At 46.6% G+C, this 26,493-nt stretch overlaps 1 protein-coding gene across 2 annotated transcripts in view; it reads left to right on the forward strand.

Annotated features, from left to right (window-relative positions):
- Positions 1-26,493, forward strand: part of LOC135543308 (interleukin-1 receptor accessory protein-like 1) — a 538,127-nt gene that overhangs the window by 285,471 nt on the left and 226,163 nt on the right. For both annotated transcript variants that reach the window (XM_064970484.1, XM_064970485.1), the window contains exon 6: positions 11,360-11,434. In XM_064970484.1, coding sequence (XP_064826556.1) covers positions 11,360-11,434 — 75 coding nt within the window. The remainder of the gene's footprint in view (positions 1-11,359; positions 11,435-26,493) is intronic.

The following is a 26,493-nucleotide window of genomic DNA, read 5'->3' on the forward strand; positions in this document are numbered from 1 at the left end:
ACAATAACCCATATTGACAAAGTGAAAACATGTTTTTAGAAATGTTTGCACATTTGTTGAAAATGAAATATCACATTTAGATAAATGTTGAGTCAATACTTTGCAAAAGCACCTTTGGTTGCGATTACAGATTTGAGTTGTCTTGGGTATGTCTGGATCAGCTTTGAGTTGTCTTGGGTATGTCTGGATCAGCTTTAAGTTGTCTTGGGTATGTCTGGATCAGCTTTGAGTTGTCTTGGGTATGTCTGGATCAGCTTTGAGTTGTCTTGGGTATGTCTGTATCAGCTTTGAGTTGTCTTGGGTATGTCTGGATCAGCTTTGAGTTGTCTTGGGTATGTCTGTATCAGCTTTAAGTTGTCTTGGGTATGTCTGTATCAGCTTTGAGTTGTCTTGGGTATGTCTGTATCAGCATTAAGTTGTCTTGGGTATGTCTGTATCAGCTTTGCACATCTGGATTTGGTGATTTTCTCCCATTCTTCCTAGCAGATTTTCTCAAGTCTCTGTTCAGTTAGATGGGGAGCAGCAGTGAACAGCAATCTTCAAGTCTTTCCACAGATTTTCAATGGGATTCAAGTCTGGGCTTTGGCTGGATCACTCAAGGACTTTCACATTCTTGTTCTGAAGCCATTCCAGCATTGCTTTGGCTGTATGCTTGGGCTAATTGTCCATTTGTAACATAAATCTTTGCCCCGTTCTATGGCCGTTTGCTTTCTGAAGCAGGTTCTTATTAAGGATTTGCCTGTATTTGGCTCCATTCATTGTTCCCTCGATCCTTACCAGTCTCCAAATCCCTGCTGCTGAAAAGCATCCCCATATCATGATGCTGCCACCAACATGCTTCAAGGTAGGGTTGGTGTTAGACAGGTGATGAGCTGTGCTTGGTTTTCTACAGACATAGCGCTCTGCATTCAGGCCGAAGAGTTCATTTTGTCTAATCAGACCCCATTTGCCTTATGATCTCAGAGTCTTTCACGTGCATTTTTACAAACTCCAGGCGTGCTGTCATGTGCCTTTTTCTCAAGAGTGGCTTCCGTCTGGCCACTGTACCATAAAGCCCAGATTGGTGAAGTGCTGTAGAGACTGTTGTCTCTCTGAAAAATTCTCCCATTTCAGCCAAGGAACTCTGTAGTTCTGTCATAGTGATCATTTGGGATCTTGGTTACCTCCCTGGCCAATGTCCTTCTTGCCCAGTTGCTCAGTTTGGTCTGGGTAGTTCCATATGTTTTCAATTTCCCAATGATGGAGACCACTATGCTCTTGGAAACTTTCAACACTCTAGAAATTGTTTTATACCCTTCCCCAGATATATGCCTCATCACAATTATATCTCTGAGATCTAGGGACAGTTCCTTGGACTTCATCAAATCAAATCGAATTGTATTGGTCACATACACATGGTTAGCAGATGTTAATGCGAGTGTAGTGAAATGCTTGTGCTTCAAGTTCTGACAGTGCAGTAATATCTAACAGGTAGTCTGACAAGTTCACAACGACTACCTTATACACACAATGTAAGGCAATGAAATAATAATATGTACATATAAATATATGGATGCATGATGGCCGTGGGGCATAGGTAAGATGCAATAGATGGTATAAAATACACTATATACATATGAGATGAGTAATGTTGAGAGGGTCTCAAGCTTAATGATGAGCTTGGAGGGTACTATGGTGTTAAATGCTGAGCTATAGTCAATGAATAGCATTCTTACATAGGTATTCCTCTTGTCCAGATGGGTTAGGGCAGTGGGCAGTGTGATTGCGATTGCGTCGTCTGTGGACCTGTTGGGGCAGGTAAGCAAATTGGAGTGGGTCTAGGGTGTCAGGTAGGGTGGAGGTGATATGGTCCTTGACTAGTCTCTTAAAGCACTTCATGATGACTGAAGTGAGTGCAATGGGATGATAGTCATTTAGTTCAGTTACCTTGCTTTCTTGGGAACAGGAACAATGGTGGCCATCGTGAAGCATGTGGGGCAGCAGACTGGGATAGTTTCTGCTCTGGTATAGTTTCTGCTCTGACTGTCAACTCTGGAACCTTATTTAATAATGTCCAAACAATTGAATTGGCCACAGGTGGACATCACTCAAGTTGAACTGACATCTCAAGGATGATCAAAGGGAATTGGATTCACCTGAGCTCAATTTGGAGTGTCATAGCAAAGGGGTGTGAATACTTACGTAAATTACATATTTCTGTATTTCATTTTCAATAAATTTGCAAACATTTCAATAAAGATGTTTGCAGTTTTTCATGATGGGGTATTGTGTGTAGATAGGTGAGATGTTATTATTTAATCCATTTTGAATGCAGGCTTTAACACAACATAATGTGGAATAAGTCCAGGGGTATGAATACTTTCTGAAGGCCCTGTAGGTAGAGCACAATGTGCCCTTTTAAACAATGTGTGAGATTTAAAGTGGTTCTATTTCAGGGACCTTAGAGGGAACTTGGAGGATTATTGAAGGTAATTACATGGAAATGTTTTGCTTCCCCAGTACCTCTCAGGGTACTGAAGCTGCAACCCAAATCCCTGTTATTCTGACGTCAAACAGGCCTATTACGTGGGTATTGGTTCAGTATCCATGCCCCTAGTAACTAAACCGCTGATACAACCTCTCTGGGACATGTATCTCATGAGCCTCCTCATGAGGAATGTTTTGTTCATTGTCTGAACTGAAACAGCATCAGTTAAATAGTGCAAATATATATGTTGGCCTCTTTAAAATATATATTTTTAAATATTGTATCACTTGGTGTTGCTGCTATTATTAAATGCATTGGTAACACTTCTTATAACCTCATTATATTTTTTTATTTTTTATTTAACCTTTATTTAACTAGGCATGTCAGTTAAGAGCAAATTCCTATTTACAATGACGGCCTACCAGAAGGCCTCCAGCGGGGACAGGGGCTGGGATTCAAAATAACATAACAATATAGGACGCATCACGACAAGAGAGACCTAAAGACAACAACACAGCATGGCAGCAACGCATGACAACACAGCATTGTAGCAACACAACATGGCAGCAGCACAACATGGTAGCAGCACAAAACATGGTACAAACATTATTGGGAGCAGACAACAGCACAAAGGGCAAGAAGGTAGAGACAACAATACATCACCAAAGCAGCAACAACTGTCAGTAAGAGTGTCCATGATTGAGTCTAAGGCATTAAAAACATTAAAACGTGTCGTCATGCACAACTTATGTTCTTATAAGTGGTCATTAACATCTACAACTACATTCACTTCCTGTTTTTACCACTATCCTCTCAGATCAACATAGAGTGTTGTATCAGGCTGACTCATACCTTCCTGCCTGGAAGAAGCAAGACTCTCAAAACAAAGAGTCTCATTAAAAGGAGATTACATTAAGAGGTATTGCTCATTAGCACTTCCAGGCAGTCTCCTACAGTCCCTGTATGAATCGCCTACCAGTGTGGATGAAAGGCACACAGCTTAGAGTCTCAAATCAAAATGCAATTGAAGTTGTTGCACATTGTCCGGTCAATAGATGACCAGAGACCACCTACGCTGTTGAAGGCTTTGAAGAGCTTCTGTTTGGTCAAAGTCACAAGCCAGGCCACCTGATGTCTCACTAAACATCACCATGAGAATGGGAAAATCTGAATTGCATACTTCTCGCGTCCTCTCTGCTCTCTCCTTGCCTTCTTCTCAAAACCCATTGGAGGAGAAGTTCAGAGGAGAGGGACCTCTGGCTTTCTCATCCAATGGGTTTTGAGGTGACGAGAGAGGACGTGAGGAGTATGCAATTGAGATTCTCCCTGTGTCTGTCTGTCACCCACTACCTAAGCAGCTTTTAATCAAGTGAAAGCATTGATCTTTTCACATTTTAATCCGATTAATGGATGAGACCTGGAATACTACAGATGAATGTAATTGCAACCCATTCATGTTCATGTTCATGAAAATATCAAAATATCTATGTTAAAACTAACAAAAGATCCTCCTGCTTTTTCCTCCATCCTCTTTGTTCCAGAGGTTTGTCTACAACCACATACCCTTTACAAATTCTCACCAAAACCTGAGGGATCCAATTATATCCCAGCAAATGAGATGCTGTGCTGTTCGCTTCTGTTCTGTTCAACTAGCGTTTTCACACCTAACCAGAGCAAGAAGGAGTGATTTCACCATGAGTCCTGTTTTAAAGTGTGCTTCTCTTAGAGGGATCAGCGCTACTCTTGCCTTGGGTCCTCTGATGTACAGGCGCCTTTGGGAGAGCAATTTCCCCTCCAGCTCAATCCTGACATTTGTTAAAGGATACCCCCCAGAGAGCCTGGCTTCCACCCTGCTAATGATTAGTGTTCTGCTGCTACCGGCTGCACAATGTAGGGTTGTAACTGATGGCAACCTCCAAAAGGAGGAGTGGAGGGATACTTCACACTAATGGCCCCAAATAGACAGAATTAATGGAAAAGGTTGAAGTAGGAAGAAGGGAAAGGGTTTTAAGAATACATTGCAATCCTCCCACCCCCTCACCATTACCGCCACCCATTATTGGAAGCGTGGAGCAGGCACCACTTTACATTCAGCGACGCTAGAAGCTATCTATTCATTTGTTAGGCAGGGCTGGTACAGTGTGATTGCAGTGTAGCATTGTTCCTTAGTCCTGTAACAGTTATGGTCTAGCATATTTATATAACTAGCAAGTTGGAGAGAGAGAGAATGGGAGGAGAGAGAGAGAGGGAGGAGAGAGAGAGAATGGGAGAGAGAGAGAGAGAGAGAGAGAGAGAGAGAATGGGAGGAGAGAGAGAGAGATGGGAGGAGAGAGAGAGAGAGAGAGAGAGAGAGAGAGAGAGAGAGAGAGAGAGAGAGAGAGAGAGAGAGAGAGAGAGAGAGAGAGAGAGAGAGAGAGAGAGAGAGAGAGAGAGAGAGAGAGAGAGAGAGAGAGAGAGAGAGAGAGAGAGAGAGAGAGAGAGAGAGAGAGAGAGAGAATATAATTAACAAAAAAACAGAGCAAACTAGAATGCTATTTGGCCATAAACAGAGAATACACAGTAGCAGGATACCTGACCACTATGACTGACCCAAAATTAAGGAAAGCTTTGACGATGTACAGACTCAGTGAGCATAGCCTTGCCATTGATAAAGGCTGCAGTAGGCAGACCTGGCTCTCAAGAGAAGACAGGCAACAGTATGTGCTCACTGCCCACAAAATAAAGTGGAAACTGAGCTTCACTTCCTAACCTCCTGCCAAATATATGACCATATTAGAGACACATATTTCCCTCAGATTACACAGACCCACAAATAATTTGAAAACAATTCCAATTTTGATACTCTCCCATATCTATTGGGTGAAATACCACAGTGTGCAATCACAGCAGCAAGATGTGTGACCTGTCGCCACAGGAAAAGGACAACCAGTGAAGAACAAACACCATTGTAAATACAACCTATATTTATGTTTATTTATTTTTATTTATTTATTTATTTTCCCTTTTTTAACTTTAACTATTTGCACATCATTGCAACACTGTATATAGACATAATATAACCTGTGAAATGTCATATTCAATGTAAACATGTTTCCAGTGCCAATATAGCCCCTTGAATTGAATTGAGAGAAAGAGAGCGAGCGAGAGAGAGAGGGATGTGCAGAGAGAATATATTATTGCAGAGATAGAGACGGAGAGAGAGGGACGGAGAACATATATTATTGCAGAGAAATGTAATATTTATATTGAGCAAGAAACTGAAACAGTACAGATTGCGGTATATATACTGAATATTCTATATTTATATATTATCTATGGACTAAGACCATTTTCCCCTACAGATAGCTCTTGAAATGAAAGGTTAACACCCTTCTACAACCAAGAGAATGAATGATGTGGAGTTTCTGCTTGTATCTGAACCAAAGCAGTATGCTTTGACAGTTTAACTTAGTGATCAGGCAGATCATAGAGATAGCAGCTTCGCTTCGAGTCCTTAGGAAACTGTGCAGTATTTAGTTTTGTTTATGTATTATTTCTTACATTGTTAGAAAACCTTAAGTGTTGTTACATACAGCCGGAAATAAGTATTGGATATAAGAGAGATGTCAACTTACCAGCACAACCAGCACTACGACCAGGAACACGACTTTCCCAAGCGGATCCTTTGTGTGCACTTCCCAGGGCATTTGAACTGATTCCAGAGGCCGACCCAAAACAACGCCATTAGAGGAGAGGGTGCCGGAGCGGTCTTCTAGTGAGGCTAGAAGACCGCACACCAACCACCGCTTCTGAGTGGATTACTTGCTAATGTCCCGTCCCTAGTTAACAAAGTCGACGGAATTAGGGCAAGAGTTGCTTTCCAAAGAGATTTCTGGGATTGTAACATACTCTGTTTCACAGAGACATGGCTAGCTGGGGACGTGATGTCGGAGTTCTTACAGCCAACGGTATTTTCAGTGCATCGCGCCAACAGGAACAAACATCTCTCTGGTAAGAACAAGGGCGGGGTGTATGTTTCATGATTAACGACTCATGGTGTAATTGTAACAACATACAAGAAGTCCTTTTGTCTACCTGAATTCCTCACAATCAAATGCCGACCGTATTATCTCCCAAGAGAACTCTCCTCGGTTATCATCACAGTCGTCTACATCCCCCCCCACAAGCGGATACCAAGATGGCCATCAAGGAACTTCACTGGACTTTATGCAAACTGGAAACCATATATCCTGAGGGGCATTTATTGTAGCTGTGGATTTTAACAAAGCTAATCTGAGAACAAGGCTACCTAAATTCTAGCAGCATATCGATTGCAGTACACGAGCGAGTAACACACTCGACCACTGCTACTCTAACTTCCGCGATGCATACAAGGCCCTCCCCCTCCCTCCTTTTGGCAAATCTGACCACGACTCTATCTTCTTGTTCCCCTCCTATAGGCAGAAACTAAAACAAGAAGTGCTTAGGTCTACCAACACTGGTCTGACCAATCGGATTCCACACTTCAAGATTGCTTCGATCACATGGACTGGGATATTTTCCCAGTACACGCTCACCGCTGACTTGGTGAGCGAGTTTATAAGGAAGTGTATAGGATATGTTGTACCCACTCTGACTATTAAAAACTTCCCTAACCAGAAACTGTGGCTTGAAGGCAGCATTCGCGCAAAACTGAAAACACGTACCACCGCATTTAATCATGGCAAGGCGACTGGAAACATGGCCGAATACAAACATTGTAGTTATTCCCTCTGTAAGGCAATCAAACAAACAAGTGTCAGTATAGAGACAAAGTGGAGTCACAATTCAACAGCTCAGACAGGAGAAGTATGTGGCAGGATCTACAGACAATCATGGATTACAAAAGGAAAACCAGCCCTCTTGCAGACATCGACGTCTTACTCCCAGACAAATTAAACATCTTCTTTGCGCACTTTGAAGACAATACAGTGCCACGAAATGGCCCGCTACCAAAGACTGCGGGCTCTCCTTCTCTGTGGCCGATGTGAATAAAACATTTAAATGTGTTAACCCTCGCAAGGCTGCCGGCCCAGAAGGGCATCCCCAGCCGCGTCCTCAAAGCATGTGCAGACCAGCTGGCTGGTGTGTTTACGGACATATTCAATCAATCCCAGTCTGCTGTCCCCACATGCTTCACGATGGCCACCATTGTTCCTGTTCCCAAGAAAGCTAAAGTTACTGAACTAAATTACTATCGCCCCATAGCACTCACTTCTGTCATCATGAAGTGCTTTGAGAGACTAGTCAAGGATCATATCACCTCCACCCTACTAGTCACCCTAGACCCATTCCAATTTGCTTACCATCCTAATAGGTGCACAGACTATGCAATTGCCATCACACTGCACACTGAATACCTATGTAAGAATGCTGTTCATTGCCCACAGCTCAGCAATCAACACCATAGTACCCTCCAAACTCATCATTAAGCTTGAGAGCCTGGGTCTCGACCCCGCCTGTGCAGCTGGGTCCTGGACTTCCTGACGGGCTGCCCCCAGGGGGTGAATGTAGGAAACAACATCTCCACTCCGCTGATCCTCAACACTGGGGCTCCACAAGGGTGAGTTCTCAGCCCTCTCCTGTACTCCCTGTTTGCCCATGACTGCATAGCCATGCACACCTCCAACTCAATCATCAAGTTTGCTGACGACACTACAGTGGTAAGCTTGTTCACCAGCAACGACGAGAAGGCAACGATGAGACGTTCACCAGCAACGATGAGACGTTCACCAGCAACGATGAGACGAGGCGAGAGACAGGGAAGGGTAGTCAGGTAGCTCCAGAACCCTACAGAGACAGGGAAGGGTAGTCAGGTAGCTCCAGAACCCTACAGAGACAGGGAAGGGTAGTCAGGTAGCTCCAGAACCCTACAGAGACAGGGATTGAGAGGCATTTAGCTCCAGAAGGTCGTGTAGGTAGGTGGCTCCATCCAGGTCCAGCTACATCTCTAGCCAGTCCCTGAGGATAACCTTCAATACAGTACCTAAATTACAATCAGATAAATCCATAACTGGTTACATGAATGGTAATGTGTGATATGAATTTTCTGTTTGAATCTCACCAAGCAATTCATTATTAATATTCTGCCTCGCAGTCAATACCAATGGATTTAGGAAACTCTGAATACATATTGTGTTTGGCCTATCATTGGTCAATGTTGAGTCCACTGTGGTACTACTATGAGTTCTCATCAAAGCAAAGTACTGCTCAGTATCTCTCTTTCGGTTATCAGAACCATGGTCACCCTCTTGCCAAAACGCTGTTCACAGACTTTTTGTACCCTTTTCATGCCTGCCTCATGTTGGGACTAATCATTTTCGGGAACGACTGTGTTTTCTTTTTCATGTCGTGATTAAACAAAATATTCAATGCATATTTCATAAAGAAAAAGGTAATTAACATAATGAGATTTTCCGCGAGCGGAGCTCAGCTCTTGCTCCTGCCAGGGAAACACTTAGTGGATCGAGGCTCTAGTTTGAGTTCGTTTTGGTCTCGGCCCTGTCTCTCTCTCCGAATGGGGACGGTGTCGTGGTTTGGCTCATTAGTCATGAATTGAGACGGCACCACATTATCGCTGCATGATGGAGAGTCATTTCACACAGTCACCAGAGAATAGGCTTTAATGTGTCAATTGAGAACCATTGACTCCCAAATGTCATCCATTTTGCTCCAAAGATGTTATTTTTTCACTAAGACTGTGTATGGTACATCAATGACCTTTTTCAGTCCTGCTTTTGTCTCACCAAGATGCAGTTGCAAAGCGGTATGGACCATGCCAAACTGTATCCCCCAAATAGATTTAGTGAAGGCTGTTTGTACCTGATGATAAATTATCACATTCAACTGCTGTTCTTTAATGAGCAAGCAGACTAGACTGGCAACACATACAGGAAACACCACACAGTGTACCTACACCTCTGACTACTACCTACTCTACAGCTGCCGTGTTGTTTTGTGCCAGAATTCATTCCCCTATAAGAGTTTCTCCCTGACCGGTTTCAGACTCAGACGGAGTGTTCATACTCTTACTACTCTTTAAAAAAGTATCTTAGATATGAGGACTTTCCAATGCCACTTTGAAGAGGGAGCCCAATGAAGCACTAATGATCATGGGATGGCCCTAAGTGCAGATCTTTTGTTACTTCTCGCTAGGCCTAATTGGGGCTGGTGTATTCCAATGGGGGTCGAAACAGACAGGAAACCAGTATCTTCACCATGGTGAATCATCTGTGACCTCTCATAGCTACAATTTTATCATCGCTGCAGTATCAAACAAGTGTTCATTAATTATGCATATCTACAGTAGAACATGGGGGGGGAGAGATAATTGCTGATCAGAAGAAGATTTTACTTGTCTCATAGGAAGTATGTTACATAAGAAACCTTCCATTAATGATCCGTTTGAATTCAGGTCTAAGGGAAGACCCAACTCGTTTTGTCATTGTACTAGATTGCTTTTGTCCCTTCTTATAACTGTTATATGCACCGTGCATGTGTTCATGTGCTGTTTAATGTACAGCTGACCTCTTTAGCTGATGCATTCGCTGTAGAAGACCCTGACCTTTACATTGTGAATAATGAGCATGATTAGTCATTACTTTTGTTAAATATGACATGTGAAGCTATAGAAGCAGATAAAAAGCAGAACACTCTATTGGACAGAGAACATTAGTTGACAAGGAGGATAACAAGAACAGCTCTTAATTTGATAATTAATGGATATTTTTGTAGGGGGGGATACATTTTTTGTTAGGGCAAATCAAGTCTGACAGAAGTGGAAATTGCCAACTTTAGAAGCCTTTTTAAACCTTGAATACACTACAACTTTTAATTTCCTGCTGTGATCAAATTAAGATTCAACATTCAACCCACTTCCTCGGTTCCTACCTCCTCCTTTGTAAAACCTATTTATGTTGCCTCTGCTTCTTACGGTATACATTGCCACCACCACCACCAGTTATTTGCCTCTGGGTTGAAGGCTTTGAACAACAATGACAGATACATACAAATACAGATTTCAGCGATGCCATATGTCTTACCCAAGAGTATGTTTCATTGCAGCGTGGATACATTTTTTAAAGTTGATGGTAAATAGGCTAGCACTTCACAGAATATGGATATTAGATGTATTCTCTTGGTGTAGTCTGAGAATACACGAAGACTAAACCAAACGTAGCCACTTTAAATGCATCCGGAGCGCATGCAAGTTGGAATCCGGGCGGCTGAAAAACGAGCGTCCTGTCAAACGCAGCTTGGTACGATTAAGCTCATCATGACAGGACAGCACTTCCAGTCACACACTACATATTTCCCCTTGTCCTCCCTCTGTCGCTGACTTGATCCATCTCACTCAACATCGAGGTTGCAGGAAATCCACCAATGGATTATTTATAGGTTTTTTGTTCTGCTGTGACGAGTCATCGCAACAATATGACATATGAATCTGACATGTAAATAGCTGCTAAGATATCCGTGAACGGTACTGAAGCCCTTCCCTACATAACAGGGAATAAACCGGGGTTTGGGGTAAATACCCATCCAACCTGAATCCGTGTTCACACTGTAGCACAGCCAGTCTTGTCACTGACGTGCTTGGATCACATAGTGAAGCCGCTAGCTGGGATTAAAAACGGTTGCCAGGATAAAGTTTTGAAGTAGATGGATGTTTGAGGCTTTTGGAGAAGGGGATATCCTTGAACATTTTCCCTCTGTCTACTGCTTCAGCTTCCATAAGGTGTCTGCACTGTGTTCTCTCACTCTTCAACGCTGTGCTCGGGTTTACGAAAACATTTTCATAAGTATATGGCTCAACGGACAAATGTCAGAAGTGTGGAAATGAATTGTAATGTGTGTTTTCGTTTTGTTTTCCAGCCCCTCTGACAGACAAGCCTCCAAAGATCCTGTTCCCCTCAGAAAGCAAACTCAGCATCCTGGAGCTGCAGTTAGGTAAGACACCAGCGGGTTTATGTTCCCAGACAAGCACTGTCTCTGTGTGCTACTTTAACTAAAGATAGGGTCACTATTAGTACCACAGTAATGTTTTACCTTAGTAGATCATTTTACAAGGGGATATTTGCATTGATTCAAGATGGGTAGGCTTTACACTCAGTTTAGCCTGCTGTGAATAGAAACCCATCCAGTGTGGTTGTTACTGAGATTACTGGGACAACTTAAACTGATACAGAAACTGCTATTTCCATGACATAGACTGACCAGGTGAATCCGGGGTATGGTAGTAGGTGCCAGGAGCACCGGTTTGAGTGTGTCAGTTTACCGTGTGTATCAAGAATGGTCCAGTACCTAAAGGACATCCAGCCAACTTGACACAACTGTGGGAAGTATTGGAGTCGTGTTGTATTCTGTGCATGTGACTAATACACTTTGATTTGAGTCAACATGGGCCACTCAGTATATATCACACTACTTGAAATGAAGGATGAAATTGCCAGCGATGCTGGACACAGGGAGCACCTGAGAGCTCTGAGGCGATCCAACATGTTTAATTCTGTTTATTATTTTACCTTTATTTAACCTGGCAAGTCGGTTAAGAACAAATTCTTATTTTCAATGACGGCTTAGGAACAGTGGGATAACTGCCTGTTCAGGGACAGAACGACAGATTTGTACCTTGTCAGCTCGGGGGTTTGAACTTGCAGCCTTCCGGTTACTAGTCCAACGCTCTAACCACTAGGCTACCCTGCCTCCTCTACACTCTAACCACTAGGCTACTCTGCCGCCTCTACACTCTAACCACTAGGCTACCCTGCCTCCTCTACACTCTAACCACTAGGCTACCCTGCCGCCTCTACACTCTAACCACTAGGCTACCCTGCCGCCTCTACACTCTAACCACTAGGCTACCCTGCCGCCTCTACACTCTAACCACTAGGCTACCCTGCCACCTCTACACTCTAACCACTATGCTACCCTGCCGCCTCTACACTCTAACCACTAGGCTACCCTGCCGCCTCTACACTCTAACCACTAGGCTACCCTGCCGCCTCCACACTCTAACCACTAGGCTACCCTGCCGCCTCCACACTCTAACCACTAGGCTACCCTGCCGCCTCCACTCTAACCACTAGGCTACCCTGCCGCCTCCACACCTAACCACTAGGCTGCCGCCTCCACCTAACCACTATGCTACCCTGCCGCCTCTACACTCTAACCACTAGGCTACCCTGCCGCCTCTACACTCTAACCACTAGGCTACCCTGCCGCCTCCACACTCTAACCACTAGGCTACCCTGCCGTCTCTGAATGGCAAAAAGCATCTGATCTGGTTTACCTCAACATACAACATGGACACTGTCTGTGTTTGATCACCTGGATAATGTGGGAAATGAACCTTTCTATCATTTAAAATGGGTTGATGTTAGTATTCCTGCTGATGATTGGCCTGGATCGCTACTCGAGTGACTGAGCATGAATGATGCTCTTTAGTGTGCCTAACCAGCCGCTCATCACAGGGATACATGGGATACTTTTTGCCGTGCTGTGATTGGCCCAGAGCACAAGCAGCTGCGGAGGGAGAGAAAATGGGTCATGATGGAGGTTTCCCTTTGATGTAAATGTGTCACGGTGATGAACACAGGAGGCGGAGGTACAACGTGGCAATCAGGAAAAGATGTGCGAGTCATTATGTGGTTTATCAGATAAAATGTTTGGGGATGGAGGGTGATTCTACGCAGTCCATTCACTGACAGTGCTTAGGCCAGAAGCTTATATGCTATACTGAGCAACTAAGGCAGCAGTCAAATCACAGATTTGTTTTGTTTTTTTACTTCCCTGAAGGTTTTTGCATTTTCTGACTGAGAAAATTCACAGTAAATTCTGTAGACACCGTTGATCTCCTCTGTATCCAAACATGTTTCAACATGGAATAGATCAGGTTTTGAACTACAGTGTATCTGGATTGGTAGGGTTCCTGTGTTTTTATGCTCACCCGTGCTTTAATATGGTTTCCCAGTCATCATAATACATGTGGGGGAGCCTGTTTGAAGTTCCAGCTATACAAAATCCTGTCACTTACTCTCATCGTCACGTTAACATGTTCATGTCACCACCTCAGAAAGGGTAGTAAGTGAGCGGGTAGAAAGTGGAGAGAGGGGAGAGAGGGGAGGGTGGGAGAGGGGGTGGAGAGGGTGTAGAGGGGAGGGTGGGAGAGGGGGTGGAGAGGGGGAGTGAGAGGGGAGAGAGGGTGTAGAGGGGAGGGGGGGGAGAGAGGGGTTTGAGAGTGGGTAGAGAGGGGCTAGAGTGGGGAGAGAGGGGGTGGAGAGTGAAGAGAGTAGGTGGAGAGAGGAGAGAGGGGATGGAGAAGGGAGAAGGAGGGGGTGGAGAGGGCAGTGAGGAGAGAGAGAGGGGATGTATAGAGGGTGGAGAGAGAAAAGAGAGAGGGGAATGTTTAATATTCATTCCCTCATTAAATATAGAAACATAAATGGCTACAGTTGACAGTTAATTAGGCGAGCATGAGAGAAGGAGGAAGAGAAGAGAGGAGGAGGGAGGGAGAAAGGGAAGAATAGATAGAGGAGTGAGGGAGAGAGCAGGAGTGAAGGAGGGAAGGAAGGATGTTGAGAGATGGAGGAAACGAGAGGAGAGTAATGGGGGGACAGGAGAAATGACAGAAGAGACAGCAGGGAGGAAGGGAAAGGAGAGCTGGAGAAAGAGGAGAAGGAATGGAGGAGGACAGGAGATGAAAAGAGAGGGAGCCGTAAACTGCAGGCCCAAATTAATCAACACCTATTTTTTCTCTTACCATTTCACAATCGATTTCCTAATAGTTATTTAATAAAAAAGTGTTGTATAAATGCTTGCTGTGGCCCTGGGTGGGCAGCATTACTGTGTCTCCTCAAGGCCCGCGCAGCAGAACAAATCAGATTCATCATTGTGTCTGTTATACCATTAGATGCATTATGTTCACAGTGTTGCATTGTGGGACTATATCCTCCTTGCTAACGCACTCTAGGTGTGTTATCATGAGAGATTGGTCAGCAGAGGAAATGGTTAACCTGTATTGACCTTTGTCAGCCTAAAGAAGTGATGACATGTTTGCCTGCTAATGTAAATAACATCCCACTCTGTCAAAAAGTAGACCAAACAAAAAGTCATGTGTTTCACCTTGATCCTGATCTGGTGTCTGTATTTTCCCAAGGATGGATGTTTCATAATGCTTTTATCATAATGCTCTTAATGTAGTCAGTAAGTACAACACTGTACAGTACCTTCTATCCAAAAGAGAATAGTGGTGACTCAGAGACCCCATTTAGGAGCACTCCCCCTCCCCCACCCCTTCATACAGAGGAGCACCCTCCCACTCCCCCTCCCCCACCCCTTCATAAAGAGGAGCACCCTCCCACTCCCCCACCCCCACCCCTTCATAAAGAGGAGCACCCTCCCACTCCCCCACCCCCACCTCTTCATATAGAGGAGCATCTTCCCACTCCCCAACCTACCCCTTCATAAAGAGGAGCACCCTCCCACTCCCTCACCCCTTCATAAAGAGGAGCACCCTCCCCACCCCAACCCCTTCATAAAGAGGAGCACCCTCCCACTCCCTCACCCCTTCATAAAGAGGAGCACCCTCCCCCACCCCCACCCCTTCATAAAGAGGAGCACCCTCCCACTCCCTCACCCCTTCATAAAGAGGAGCAACCTCCCCCACCCCCACCCCTTCATAAAGAGGAGCACCCTCCCACTCCCCCACCCCTTCATAAAGATGAGCACCCTCCCACTCCCTCACCCCTTCATAAAGAGGAGCACCCTCCCCCACCCCCAACCCTTCATAAAGAGGAGCACCCTCCCACTCCCTCACCCCTTCATAAAGAGGAGCACCCTCCCCCACCCCAACCCTTCATAAAGAGGAGCACCCTCCCACTCCCCCAACCCTTCTTAAAGATGAGCACCCTCCCCCACCCCCAACCCTTCATAAAGAGGAGCACCCTCTCACTCCCCCACCCCTTCATAAAGAGGAGCACCCTCCCCCACCCCCAACCCTTCATAAAGAGGAGCACCCTCTCACTCCCCCAACCCTTCTTAAAGATGAGCACCCACCCCCAACCCTTCATAAAGAGGAGCACCCTCCCACTCCCCCACCCCTTCATAAAGAGGAGCACCCTCCCACTCCCCCACCCCTTCATAAAGAGGAGCACCCTCCCCCACCCCCAACCTTTCATAAAGAGGAGCACCCTCCGACTCCCCCACCCCTTCTTAAAGAGGAGCCCCCTCCCACTCCCTCACCCCTTCATAAAGAGGAGCACCCTCCCACTCCCTCACCCCTTCATAAAGAGGAGCACCCTCCCACTCCCCCACCCCTTCATAAAAGGAGCACCCTCCCACTCCCTCACCCCTTCATAAAGAGGAGCACCCTCCCACTCCCCCACCCCTTCATAAAGAGAGCCCCTCCCACTCCCCCACCCCTTCTTAAAGAGGAGCACCCTCCCACTCCCCCACCCCTTCATAAAGAGGAGCACCCTCCCACTCCCTCACCCCTTCATAAAGAGGAGCACCCTCCCACTCCCCCACCCCTTCTTAAAGAGGAGCACCCTCCCACTCCCCCACCCCTTCTTAAAGAGGTACACCCTCCCACTCCCTCACCCCTTCATAAAGAGGAGTACCCTCCCACTCCCCTTCATAAAGAGGAGCACCCTCCCACTCCCCCACCCCTTCATAAAGAGGAGCACCCTCCCACTCCCCACCCCTTCATAAAGAGGAGCACCCTCCCACTCCCCCACCCCTTCTTAAAGAGGAGCACCCTCCCACTCCCTCACCCCTTCTTAAAGAGGAGCACCCTCTCACCCCTTCATAAAGAGGAGCACCCTCCCACTCCCCCACCCCTTCTTAAAGAGGAGCACCCTCCCACTCCCTCACCCCTTCATAAAGAGGATCACCCTCCCACTCCCCCCCCCACCCCTTCATAAAGAGGAGCACCCTCCCACTCCCTCACCCCTTCATAAAGAGGAGCACCCTCCCACTCCCCCACCCCTTCATAAAGAGGAGCACCCTCCCACTCCCCCACCCCTTCATAAAGAGGAGCACCCTCCCACTCCCCCACCCCTTCATAAAGAGGAGCACCCTCCCACTCCCCCACCCCTTCATAAAGAGGAGCACCCACCCCCACCCCCCCACCCCCTTCAAAAGAGGAGCACCCTCCCACTCCCCCACCCCTTCATAAAGAGGAGCACCCTCCCACTCCCTCACCCCTTCATAAAGAGGAGCACCCTCCCACTCCCTCACCCCTTCATAAAGAGGAGCACCCTCCCACTCCCTCACCCCTTCATAAAGAGGAGCACCCCCCACTCCCCCACCGCTTCATAAAGAGGAGCACCCTCCCACTCCCCCACCCCTTCATAAAGAGGAGCACCCTCCCACTCCCCCACCCCTTCATAAAGAGGAGCACCCTCCCCCACCCCCCACCCCTTCATAAAGAGGAGCACCCTCCCACTCCCTCACCCCTTCTTAAAGAGGAGCACCCTCCCACTCCCCCACCCCTTCATAAAGAGGAACACCCTCCCACTCCCCCCCCTTCATAAAGAGGAGCACCCTCCCCCACCCCCAACCTTTCATAAAGAGGAGCACCCTCCCACTCCCCCACCCCTTCATAAAGAGGAGCACCCTCTCACTCCCCCACCCCTTCATAAAGATGAGCACCCTCCCACTCCCTCACCCCTTCATAAAGAGGAGCACCCTCCCTCTCCCCCACCCCTTCATAAAGAGGAGCACCCTCCCACTCCCTCACCCCTTCATAAAGAGGAGCACCCTCCCCCCCACCCCTTCATAAAGCACCCTCCCACTCCCCACCCCTTCATAGGAGCACCCTCCCCCACCCCCACCCCCTTCATAAAGAGGAGCACCCTCCCACTCCCCCACCCCTTCATAAAGAGGAGCACCCTCCCACTCCCCCACCCCTTCATAAAGAGGAAACACCCTCCCACTCCCCCCCACCCCTTCATAAAGAGGGGCACCCTCCCCCACCCCCAACCTTTCATAAAGAGGAGCACCCTCCCACTCCCCACCCCTTCTTAAAGAGGAGCACCCTCTCACTCCCCCACCCCTTCATAAAGATGAGCACCCTCCCCCACCCCCACCCCTTCTTAAAGAGGAGCACCCTCCCACTCCCTCACCCCTTCATAAAGAGGAGCACCCTCCCACTCCCCCAACCTTTCATAAAGAGGAGCACCCTCCCACTCCCCCACCCCTTCTTAAAGAGGAGCACCCTCCCACTCCCCCACCCCTTCTTAAAGAGGAGCACCCTCCCACTCCCCCACCCCTTCATAAAGATGAGCACCCTCCCCCACCCCCCAACCCTTCATAAAGAGGAGCACCCTCCCACTCCCTCACCCCCACCCCTTCATAAAGAGGAGCACCCTCCCACTCCCTCACCCCTTCTTAAAGAGGAGCACCCTCCCACTCCCCCACCCCTTCATAAAGAGGAGCACCCTCCCACTCCCCCACCCCTTCATAAAGAGGAGCACCCTCCCACTCCCTCACCCCTTCATAAAGAGGAGCACCCTCCCACTCCCCACCCCTTCATAAAGAGGATCGCACCCTCCCACTCCCTCACCCCTTCATAAAGAGGAGCACCCTCCCACTCCCCCACCCCTTCATAAAGAGGAGCACCCTCCCACTCCCACACCCCTTCTTAAAGAGGAGCACCCTCCCACTCCCCCACCCCTTCTTAAAGAGGAGCACCCTCCCACTCCCTCACCCCTTCATAAAGAGGAGCACCCCCCCCCCTTCTTACACCCTCCCCCACCCCTTCTTAAAGAGGAGCACCCTCCCACTCCCCCACCCCTTCATAAAGAGGAGCACCCTCCCACTCCCCCACCCCTTCTTAAAGAGGAGCACCCTCCCACTCCCCCACCCCTTCTTAAAGAGGAGCACCCTCCCACTCCCCCACCCCTTCTTAAAGAGGAGCACCCTCCCACTCCCCCACCCCTTCTTAAAGAGGAGGAGCACCCTCCCACTCCCCCACCCCTTCTTAAAGAGGAGCACCCTCCCACTCCCCCCCCTTCACCCCCCACTTCATAAAGAGGAGCACCCCACTCCCACTCCCCCTCCCCCCTTCTTAAAGAGGAGCACCCTCCCACTCCCTCACCCCTTCATAAAGATGAGCACCCTCCCACTCCCCCACCCCCCACTCCCCCTTCTTAAAAGAGGAGCACCCTCCCCCACTCCCCCACCCCTTCATAAAGAGGAGCACCCTCCCACTCCCCCACCCCTTCTTAAAGAGGAGCACCCTCCCACTCCCCCACCCCTTCATAAAGAGGAGCACCCTCCCACTCCCCCACCCCTTCATAAAGAGGAGCACCCTCCCACTCCCCCACCCCTTCATAAAGAGGAGCACCCTCCCACTCCCTCACCCCTTCTTAAAGAGGTACCCTCCCACTCCCCCACCCCTTCATAAAGAGGAGCACCCTCCCACTCCCCACTTCCCCCTCCCACCCCCCACCCCTTCTTAAAGAGGAGCACCCTCCCACTCCCCCACCCCTTCATAAAGAGGAGCACCCTCCCACTCCCCACCCCTTCTTAACCCTCCCACTCCCCCACCCCTTCTTAAAGAGGAGCACCCTCCCACTCCCCCACCCCTTCTTAAAGAGGAGCACCCTCCCACTCCCCCACCCCTTCATAAAGAGGAGCACCCTCCTTCTTAAGAGGAGCACCCTCCCCTCCCCACCCCTTCATAAAGAGGAGCACCCTCCCACTCCCCCACCCCTTCTTAAAGAGGGAAACAGTTATTCCCTCTGCTAAAGTTTGCACAATGCCTCATGGAATGTAATGGTAAACGATTGCCAGTTTTACTGTCCTCCAAACCCAGCAGATGTGATCACTCTTGTGGAAAATAATTAGTCTTGCATTATTACAGTGGCTGGACTGGCGCCCATCAGCACACAAGGGCAATAAGGATCTCATCCTTCACCTCCATCCCCTATCTTCTCCCTCTCCTCTCCTCCTTCACCATCATGCCCTCATATCCTCCCCCTCCTGTCATCCTTCACCTGCATCCTCCATCTTTCTCCCCCTCCTCTCCTCCATCACCACCATGCCCCCATATCCTCCCCCTCCTCTCATCCTTCACCTCCATCCCCCATCTTCTCCCCCTCCTCTCCTCCTTCACCACCATGCCCCATATCCTCCCCCTCCTCTCATCCTTCACCTCCATCCCCCATCTTCTCCCCCTCTCCTCTCCTCCTTCATCACCATGCCCCCATCTCCTCCCCCCTCCTCTCCTCCTTCACCTCCACCCCCTCCTCTCCTCCTTCACCTCCATCCCCCATCTCCTCCCCCTCCTCTTTCACCAACATCCCCGACTCCTCCCCCTCATCTCCTCCTTTACCCCATCCCCCTCCCCCTCTTTTCTCCATCCTTGTCCGCTCCATCCCCCTCTCCATCCCCCTCTCCTCCTCCTCTCCTCCTTTTTCTCCATACCCCATCTCCTCCCCCTCTTCTCCTCCTTAATCTCCATCCCCCATATCCTCCCCCTCCTCTCCTCCTTCATCACCTTATCCCCCATCTCCTCCCCCTCCTCCTTCTCTCCCCCATATCTCCCCCTCCTCCTTCACCCCATCTCCCTCCTCCCCCCTTCTCTCCTCCTTCCCCACCATCCCCCATCTTTCCCCTCCTCTCTTCCTTCCCCACCATCCCCCCATCTCCCCCTTCTCTCCTCCTTCCCCACCATCCTCCATATCCTCCCCCCTTCTCTCTGCTCTCTCAGTGTACGATAGGAAGGTCTCCTCAGAGCTAACAATGCATCCTCTGCTGGGTCAGTGACAGAGAGAGAAGTTAGCTTGCCTCAGACACACACACACACACACACACACACACACACACACACACACACACACACAGCTGGTCATTTCTAAATGATGTTGGTCCTTTGTGGAGCTGACTGGGTGGGTGACATCCTCTGGCCTCATTGTCCTCTACCAGGCTGACATTTCATCTGAGTCTAATGGAATTGAGGCCTGTGTCAGTCAGACCAGAACAAACAGCAACCACTCAACCAGGCCAGCTGTGTTGCCTGTGTGTTGGTCTCCCAAATGGCACCCTATTCTCATTGTAGTGCACTACTTTAGACCAGAGCCACTCCACTCTCTCTAAGCACTGGTCAAAAGGAGTCCACTGTAGAAGGACTAGGCCTCAATTCCATCAAAAAGGAGAAAAAGGAGGAGAGGAAGGGGAGGAGATGGGGTGTCATTTGGCCTAGCAAAATGTCATTGAAAAGACGGCTATGCCCGACAGTCTACGTTCAGTTTTGAAAGTTGAAAAGACATATTTTTCATGTCATTTAGGTTTGGATGGAACTTCACGTTTTTTACATTTCAATGTACTTGCAGGCTATACATATAGACGCAGTATAGAAAATTGGTCTATGAACAATTGTATTAACAATCGTACATCACTTCAGTATTTACACACAGTATTTATTTACAACATTCACGGACTAATTGTCTTTAATCTACTACTGAAGAAGCATGACTCTAATAATCTTATTTCATATTTTGAGTATCCAGCTTGACAAAAGATACATGTTGCAATATTTCGTGCCTCAATATTAAGTGAATTAATGGTGCAACCAACTGATTTATTTTTTTACAAATATATTGTGTACAAACAATGGAGTATTGCATCCTATTCTTACTCTTTTAATCAATGGCATCAACATCCTGCAAAACCAATTAACCCAATCAACCGACCAATCATCCGGATCTTGCAAAACAAATGAACAAATATATGCAAAAGCAACACATATCTTGGTCCATGTTAGTATGAAAAACAGTATAAATTCAGTATGTATCTTCCACTATGTCAAAAGTGTGCATGGTATGTACGTTTAGTATTACTTGGCATTAGGTTTGGATGCAGGAAAGTCACATTGTGCTCGCATTACGTTCAGATCTGCCAAGATGGGCATTGAATTTAACGTCGTCTCAACGCAAATCAGGCATAAGCAATGTAAAGGGATGGGGTCATTTGGGGGGCGTGGCTTTCTGATATTTATTCATTTATATTTTTGGGCCTCACACACGCTACGCTGCTGTCTAGGTGGACCTGCATCCCTCCCAGCATGCATTACAGCAGCTCTGACAGGGGGAAGGACATCAGGGTCGTGATCATTAGGCAACAAACAGAAGAAAATGGCGGGACTACACATCAACCAAATGTATTTATAAAACCATTTTTACATCAGCCGATGTCACAAAGTGCTGTACAGAAACCCAGCCTAAAACCCCAAACAGCAAACAATGCAGATGTAGAAGCACTGTGGCTAGGAAAAACCCCCGAGAAAGGCAAGAACCTAGGAAGAAACCTAGAGAGGAACCAGGCTATGTGGGGTGGCCAGTCCTCTTCTGGCTGTGCCGGGTGGAGATTATAACAGTACATGGCCAAGATGTTCAAACGTACATAGATGACCAGCAGGGTCAAATAATAATAATCACAGTGGTTGTATAGTGTGCAACAGATCAGCACCACAGGAGTAAATGTCAGTTGGCTTTTCATAACCAATCATTCAGAGTTGGAGACAGCAGGTGCGGTAGAGAGAGAGAGAGTCTAAAACAGCAGGTCCGGGACAAAGTAGCACGTTGGTGAACAGGTCAGTGTTCCATAGCCGCAGGCAGAACAGTTTAAACTGGAGCGGCAGCATGACCAGGTGGACTGGGAACAGCAAGGAGTCATCAGGCCAGGTAGTCCTGGGACATGGTCCTAGGACTCAGGTCCTCCGGGAGAAGAGAAGGAGAAAGAGAACGAGAGAGAGAGAAAGGGAGAAAGACTTAAATTGCGCAACAGCTTTTTCTAACATTTTTGAGAGGAATGGGAGATTTTATATAGGCCGATAGTTTTTTTATATTTTCTGTGTCGTTTGGCTTTTTCAAGAGAGGCTTTATTACTGCCACTTTTAGTGAGTTTGGTAAATATCCTGGTGGATAGAGAGCTGTTTATCATGTTCAACATAGGAGGGCCAAGCACAGGAAGCAGCTCTTTCAGTAGTTTAGTTAGAATAGGGTCCAGTATGCAGTTTGAATATTTAGAGACCATTACTATTTTCATCAATGTGTCAAGAGATATAGTATTAAACAACTTGAATGTCTGGTTTGGAGAAATACGCAGATTTAAAGAGGAGCCCGTAATTTGTCCGTAATTTGCTTTCTAATGATCATGATCTTTCCGTCAAAGAAGGTCATTAATTTTTCACTGCTGAAATGAAAGCCATCCTCTCTTGGTGAATGCTGCATTTTAGTTTGCTTTGCGATAGTATCAAAAGTACATTTTGGATTGTTCTTATTCTCCTCAATTAAGTTGGTAAAAAGGATGATCGAGCAGCAGTGAGGGCTCCTCACGGTACTGTCATTCCAAGCTAGTCAGAATACTTCCAGTTTGGTGTAGCGCCATTTCCGTTCCAATTTTCTGGAAGCTTGCTTCAGGGCTCGTGTATTTTCTGTATACCAGGGAGCTAGTTTCTTACGACAATTTTTTTTTAGGGGTGTGACTTGATACTGTCCCGTAGTATTGGGGGTGTTACCTGAGCGTAGCATCACTCAGTAGTCCAACACACAGCAGATCCTGGCTCACACAGAGCTGCTGCTCCAGAGGGGGTTGGCACCTGGACACACACGCACACACTCACAACATTGTCATAAATACACATATCATCACAACACTAAAGACTTGGTTGTACTTGGAGAACACCCGTATAAGTAGTGGTCTCTCCCTGTCTGAGGACGTGCAGGAGGAGAACACACCCTCTGCCACACCATGTCTGAGGACGTGCAGGAGGAGAACACACCCTCTGCCACACCATGTCTGAGGACGTGCAGGAGGAGAACACACCCTCTGCCACACCATGTCTGAGGACGTGCAGGAGGAGAACACACCCTCTGCCACACCATGTCTGAGGACGTGCAGGAGGAGAAGCGAGGGGCCAGCCCCTCAAACACCAACCCTGCAGAAAGAGACACATAATTATGGAACTCTCCTGATGAATGGAAAAGTGCAGGAGGAACACCATGTTGAATACTGCCTTGCTAACCACTGTGACCCTGAACACAGGCCTTCCTCAGTGCATGGGCCACAAAAGTCAGCGAGCAGTCTTTTCCCTCTGGTAACAACACAGTGAATTGACAGTGAGTGACGCACATAGTAACACACATGTTCGATGTAGACAGTTTAAGTTAAAACAGACATAAATAGGCCTTTAATCAGAATGTACTCTAATGCATTAAATAATTACTATTGTCTGCATTATATCAATTTGACATACAAACAGATGGATGGAGATACAAACCGCTCAGAGCCTGACAGATTCTCTCCAGCACAATCTAAGGGTGTTTATAAAAGCCAATTAAAAGCTTAGTCCTCCCCATAATCAAACAAGTATAATGGCAAAGTTAAGAGCTTGTCAGTGATATATAACCGAATGGAAGAGTTATTCCTCCCTATGAACATGTTTGGTTCTTGTATCGTATCGTAACCCATGTATCTAGATACGTATCAGATTGTGCTGAAAGGGAACGATATACCCCTAGGGGATGTATAGAGTTTTGGAATGAAAACCCTTCAAATGTTTCATTTTATGTTTCAACAACTATGCAAAAACCCAACTGTTACAACATGGTAATGGGTGTAAAAAGAAGACCCCTGTACCATGTCAGATATAGAGATGAAATATATTATATCATGAGTTTGCATCCCAATATTACACTCTATACACATCACAGAAGACTGAAATATAACAAAACTGTGTAACATAGAAACACCAGATTTTCGGCGGGTTTTGAAATTAGTTATGAAATTATGAAAAATATGAATAACATTCCACCCATGAGGTCATTTGACTGCAGGAAAAGGCTACCAGTTGTACCACTACCTTGACAATAATATCATTAGCTAACTATTACAGTTGTCACTCATCAATTAAGTGAAGTTTGTTAAGGAGAATGCACAACTCCCTCATCTTTGAACTGCATTTGCCACACACACACACACACACACAAACACACACACACACACACACACACACACACACACACACACACACACACACACACACACACACACACACACACACACACACACACACACACACACACACACACAAGAGAGCCAGGGAGAAGCAAAAGCAGGAGGGGCAGAGAGGAGGGTGAAGGTTTCAATTAAATTTGGGAGGCTGATTCTACAGATTGACAAGATAATAGAAACAGTGCAGTAAGGGCTGTTGCTGTGATCTTATTACCTCCACACCGGCAGTCATCGTGTGGTTTTCCATTGCGAAATGCCATCAAAAACCACATCCAACCTTTGTCACCAAAACAGTATTCTGCTTTCACCACTCACCTCACTGCGATTGATCAATTTGAAGAAAGAAGTTCATCAACGGGTTGAAACTGAGTGGAAACATTGTTGTTGTGGATGTTGTTTCAAAGCAACGAAATGGACAGCGCTTTGAGTGTGGACTGTATTATTATGCATACTGGATGGACTGGTTACCTTTTGCTACACTCCAAACGTTCTATCCATGAGTCTGGGAGAGAATATATAGGCCAAGGAAATGCTATTGGTTCATTTGTTGTTGCAGGGCGGCTTACAGAGGTAACCTACAATTATAGTGAAATTGTATTTGATTTTGAATAGCCTAGTAATAGGGCTTTTTTGTTATATTTTCCTAATGAATAGGCAGACACATTACCTTTAGCTACAGGATATCTCACCACCATGCTTTTCCATCTCCTCTCCTCTCTCCTTCTTTCCTTTCTTGAGAGAGATGGGCTGTCAACAGTTTAATTAATTATGTTTTGTTGTGAAAACATGTTATTATCGATGTTCCCGATCAGATTTCACTAGGTTTCCCAAATTAAGCACTGTGTAGCAGTAGGAACAGGGTTGGAGAGCCCATGGCATACAGAGTTTGGGCGGAATATCACCTGTCGCGCAGAAAGAGGCTGCATTCTCCTCAAACAGTGGTTGATGTGTGGGGTGAAATAACCTGAGCAGCTTATCTGGCATTCGCTCTGGCCATTCCTCGGGCTATTCTAAATCAAAACAAATTTGACATATTAGTAAAGACAAGATTCAATTCAGAATAGTCTGATGTGTGAAAATGTTATCACTTGATGAGAGAACAGCGTGTGCAGCCGAGTCAAGGAACAGAGCGAAAGCTTTTTTTGCGACTTTCTGAAATCATCAATAACCTATAGTCGCCTCACGCAGTTTTGATTTCTAAGACAGAAGGTTTGTATCAATCACAACTCAAATTGCCAAATAACTAATTTAGCCTGTAGGACATGTTTCAAATGATCTCTTTTACGCTCATCATAGCAGAACATAAAAAAAAAACTAAAAACATTTTATAAATACTTTATTGTGTATATTTCCATAAAGCCACCATCATTTACTCAATATAGGCATGCAATGTATGATTATTTTCGTGGATCTCATTTTTTCAATGAGTACAGCAAGCTATCGGTCAGGCTGATCTTCCACTAAATTGGGACCAAAATGGACTAAACATAGCCCAATTTGGGATGGCTATTTTTGAGCAAAATAACGGCCATAATTGATAAGTGATTCCCCTCTGACATCATCGTACGTAGCTAACGAGAAGGTACATGCCGATGGGCCGGTCGGGGTGAGTCACTCACTGAGTAGCAACCTCCTCTAGCTCTGGCACTCTCTCTGTCTTTCTTTATCTCTCTCTCTCTCTCTCTCTCTCTCTCTCTCTCTCTCTCTCTCTCTCTCTCACTCTCTCTCCCTTCTCTATCTCTCGTTTCCATGTGAATTCTCAAACTGAGAGCTGTAAACACACCAGTCAACCTACTGCAGTTCAAATAGAGACAGAATAGTAGACTCTCTCACAAGTAGGTCACCATCATAGAGTTGGGAAAGACGATCATCCCTTCTCGTTTAAGGACAGTTCATATTTGTATCAACACTCTCCATACAGTTACTTCAAAGTTCATTGTTCCAGTATCCCTTTGTTCTTCTTTCCAAGTCTTTTTCAAGTCGATGTG

Source organism: Oncorhynchus masou, chromosome 7 (genome assembly GCF_036934945.1).
Source record: "Oncorhynchus masou masou isolate Uvic2021 chromosome 7, UVic_Omas_1.1, whole genome shotgun sequence".
Classification (NCBI taxonomy): domain Eukaryota; kingdom Metazoa; phylum Chordata; class Actinopteri; order Salmoniformes; family Salmonidae; genus Oncorhynchus; species Oncorhynchus masou.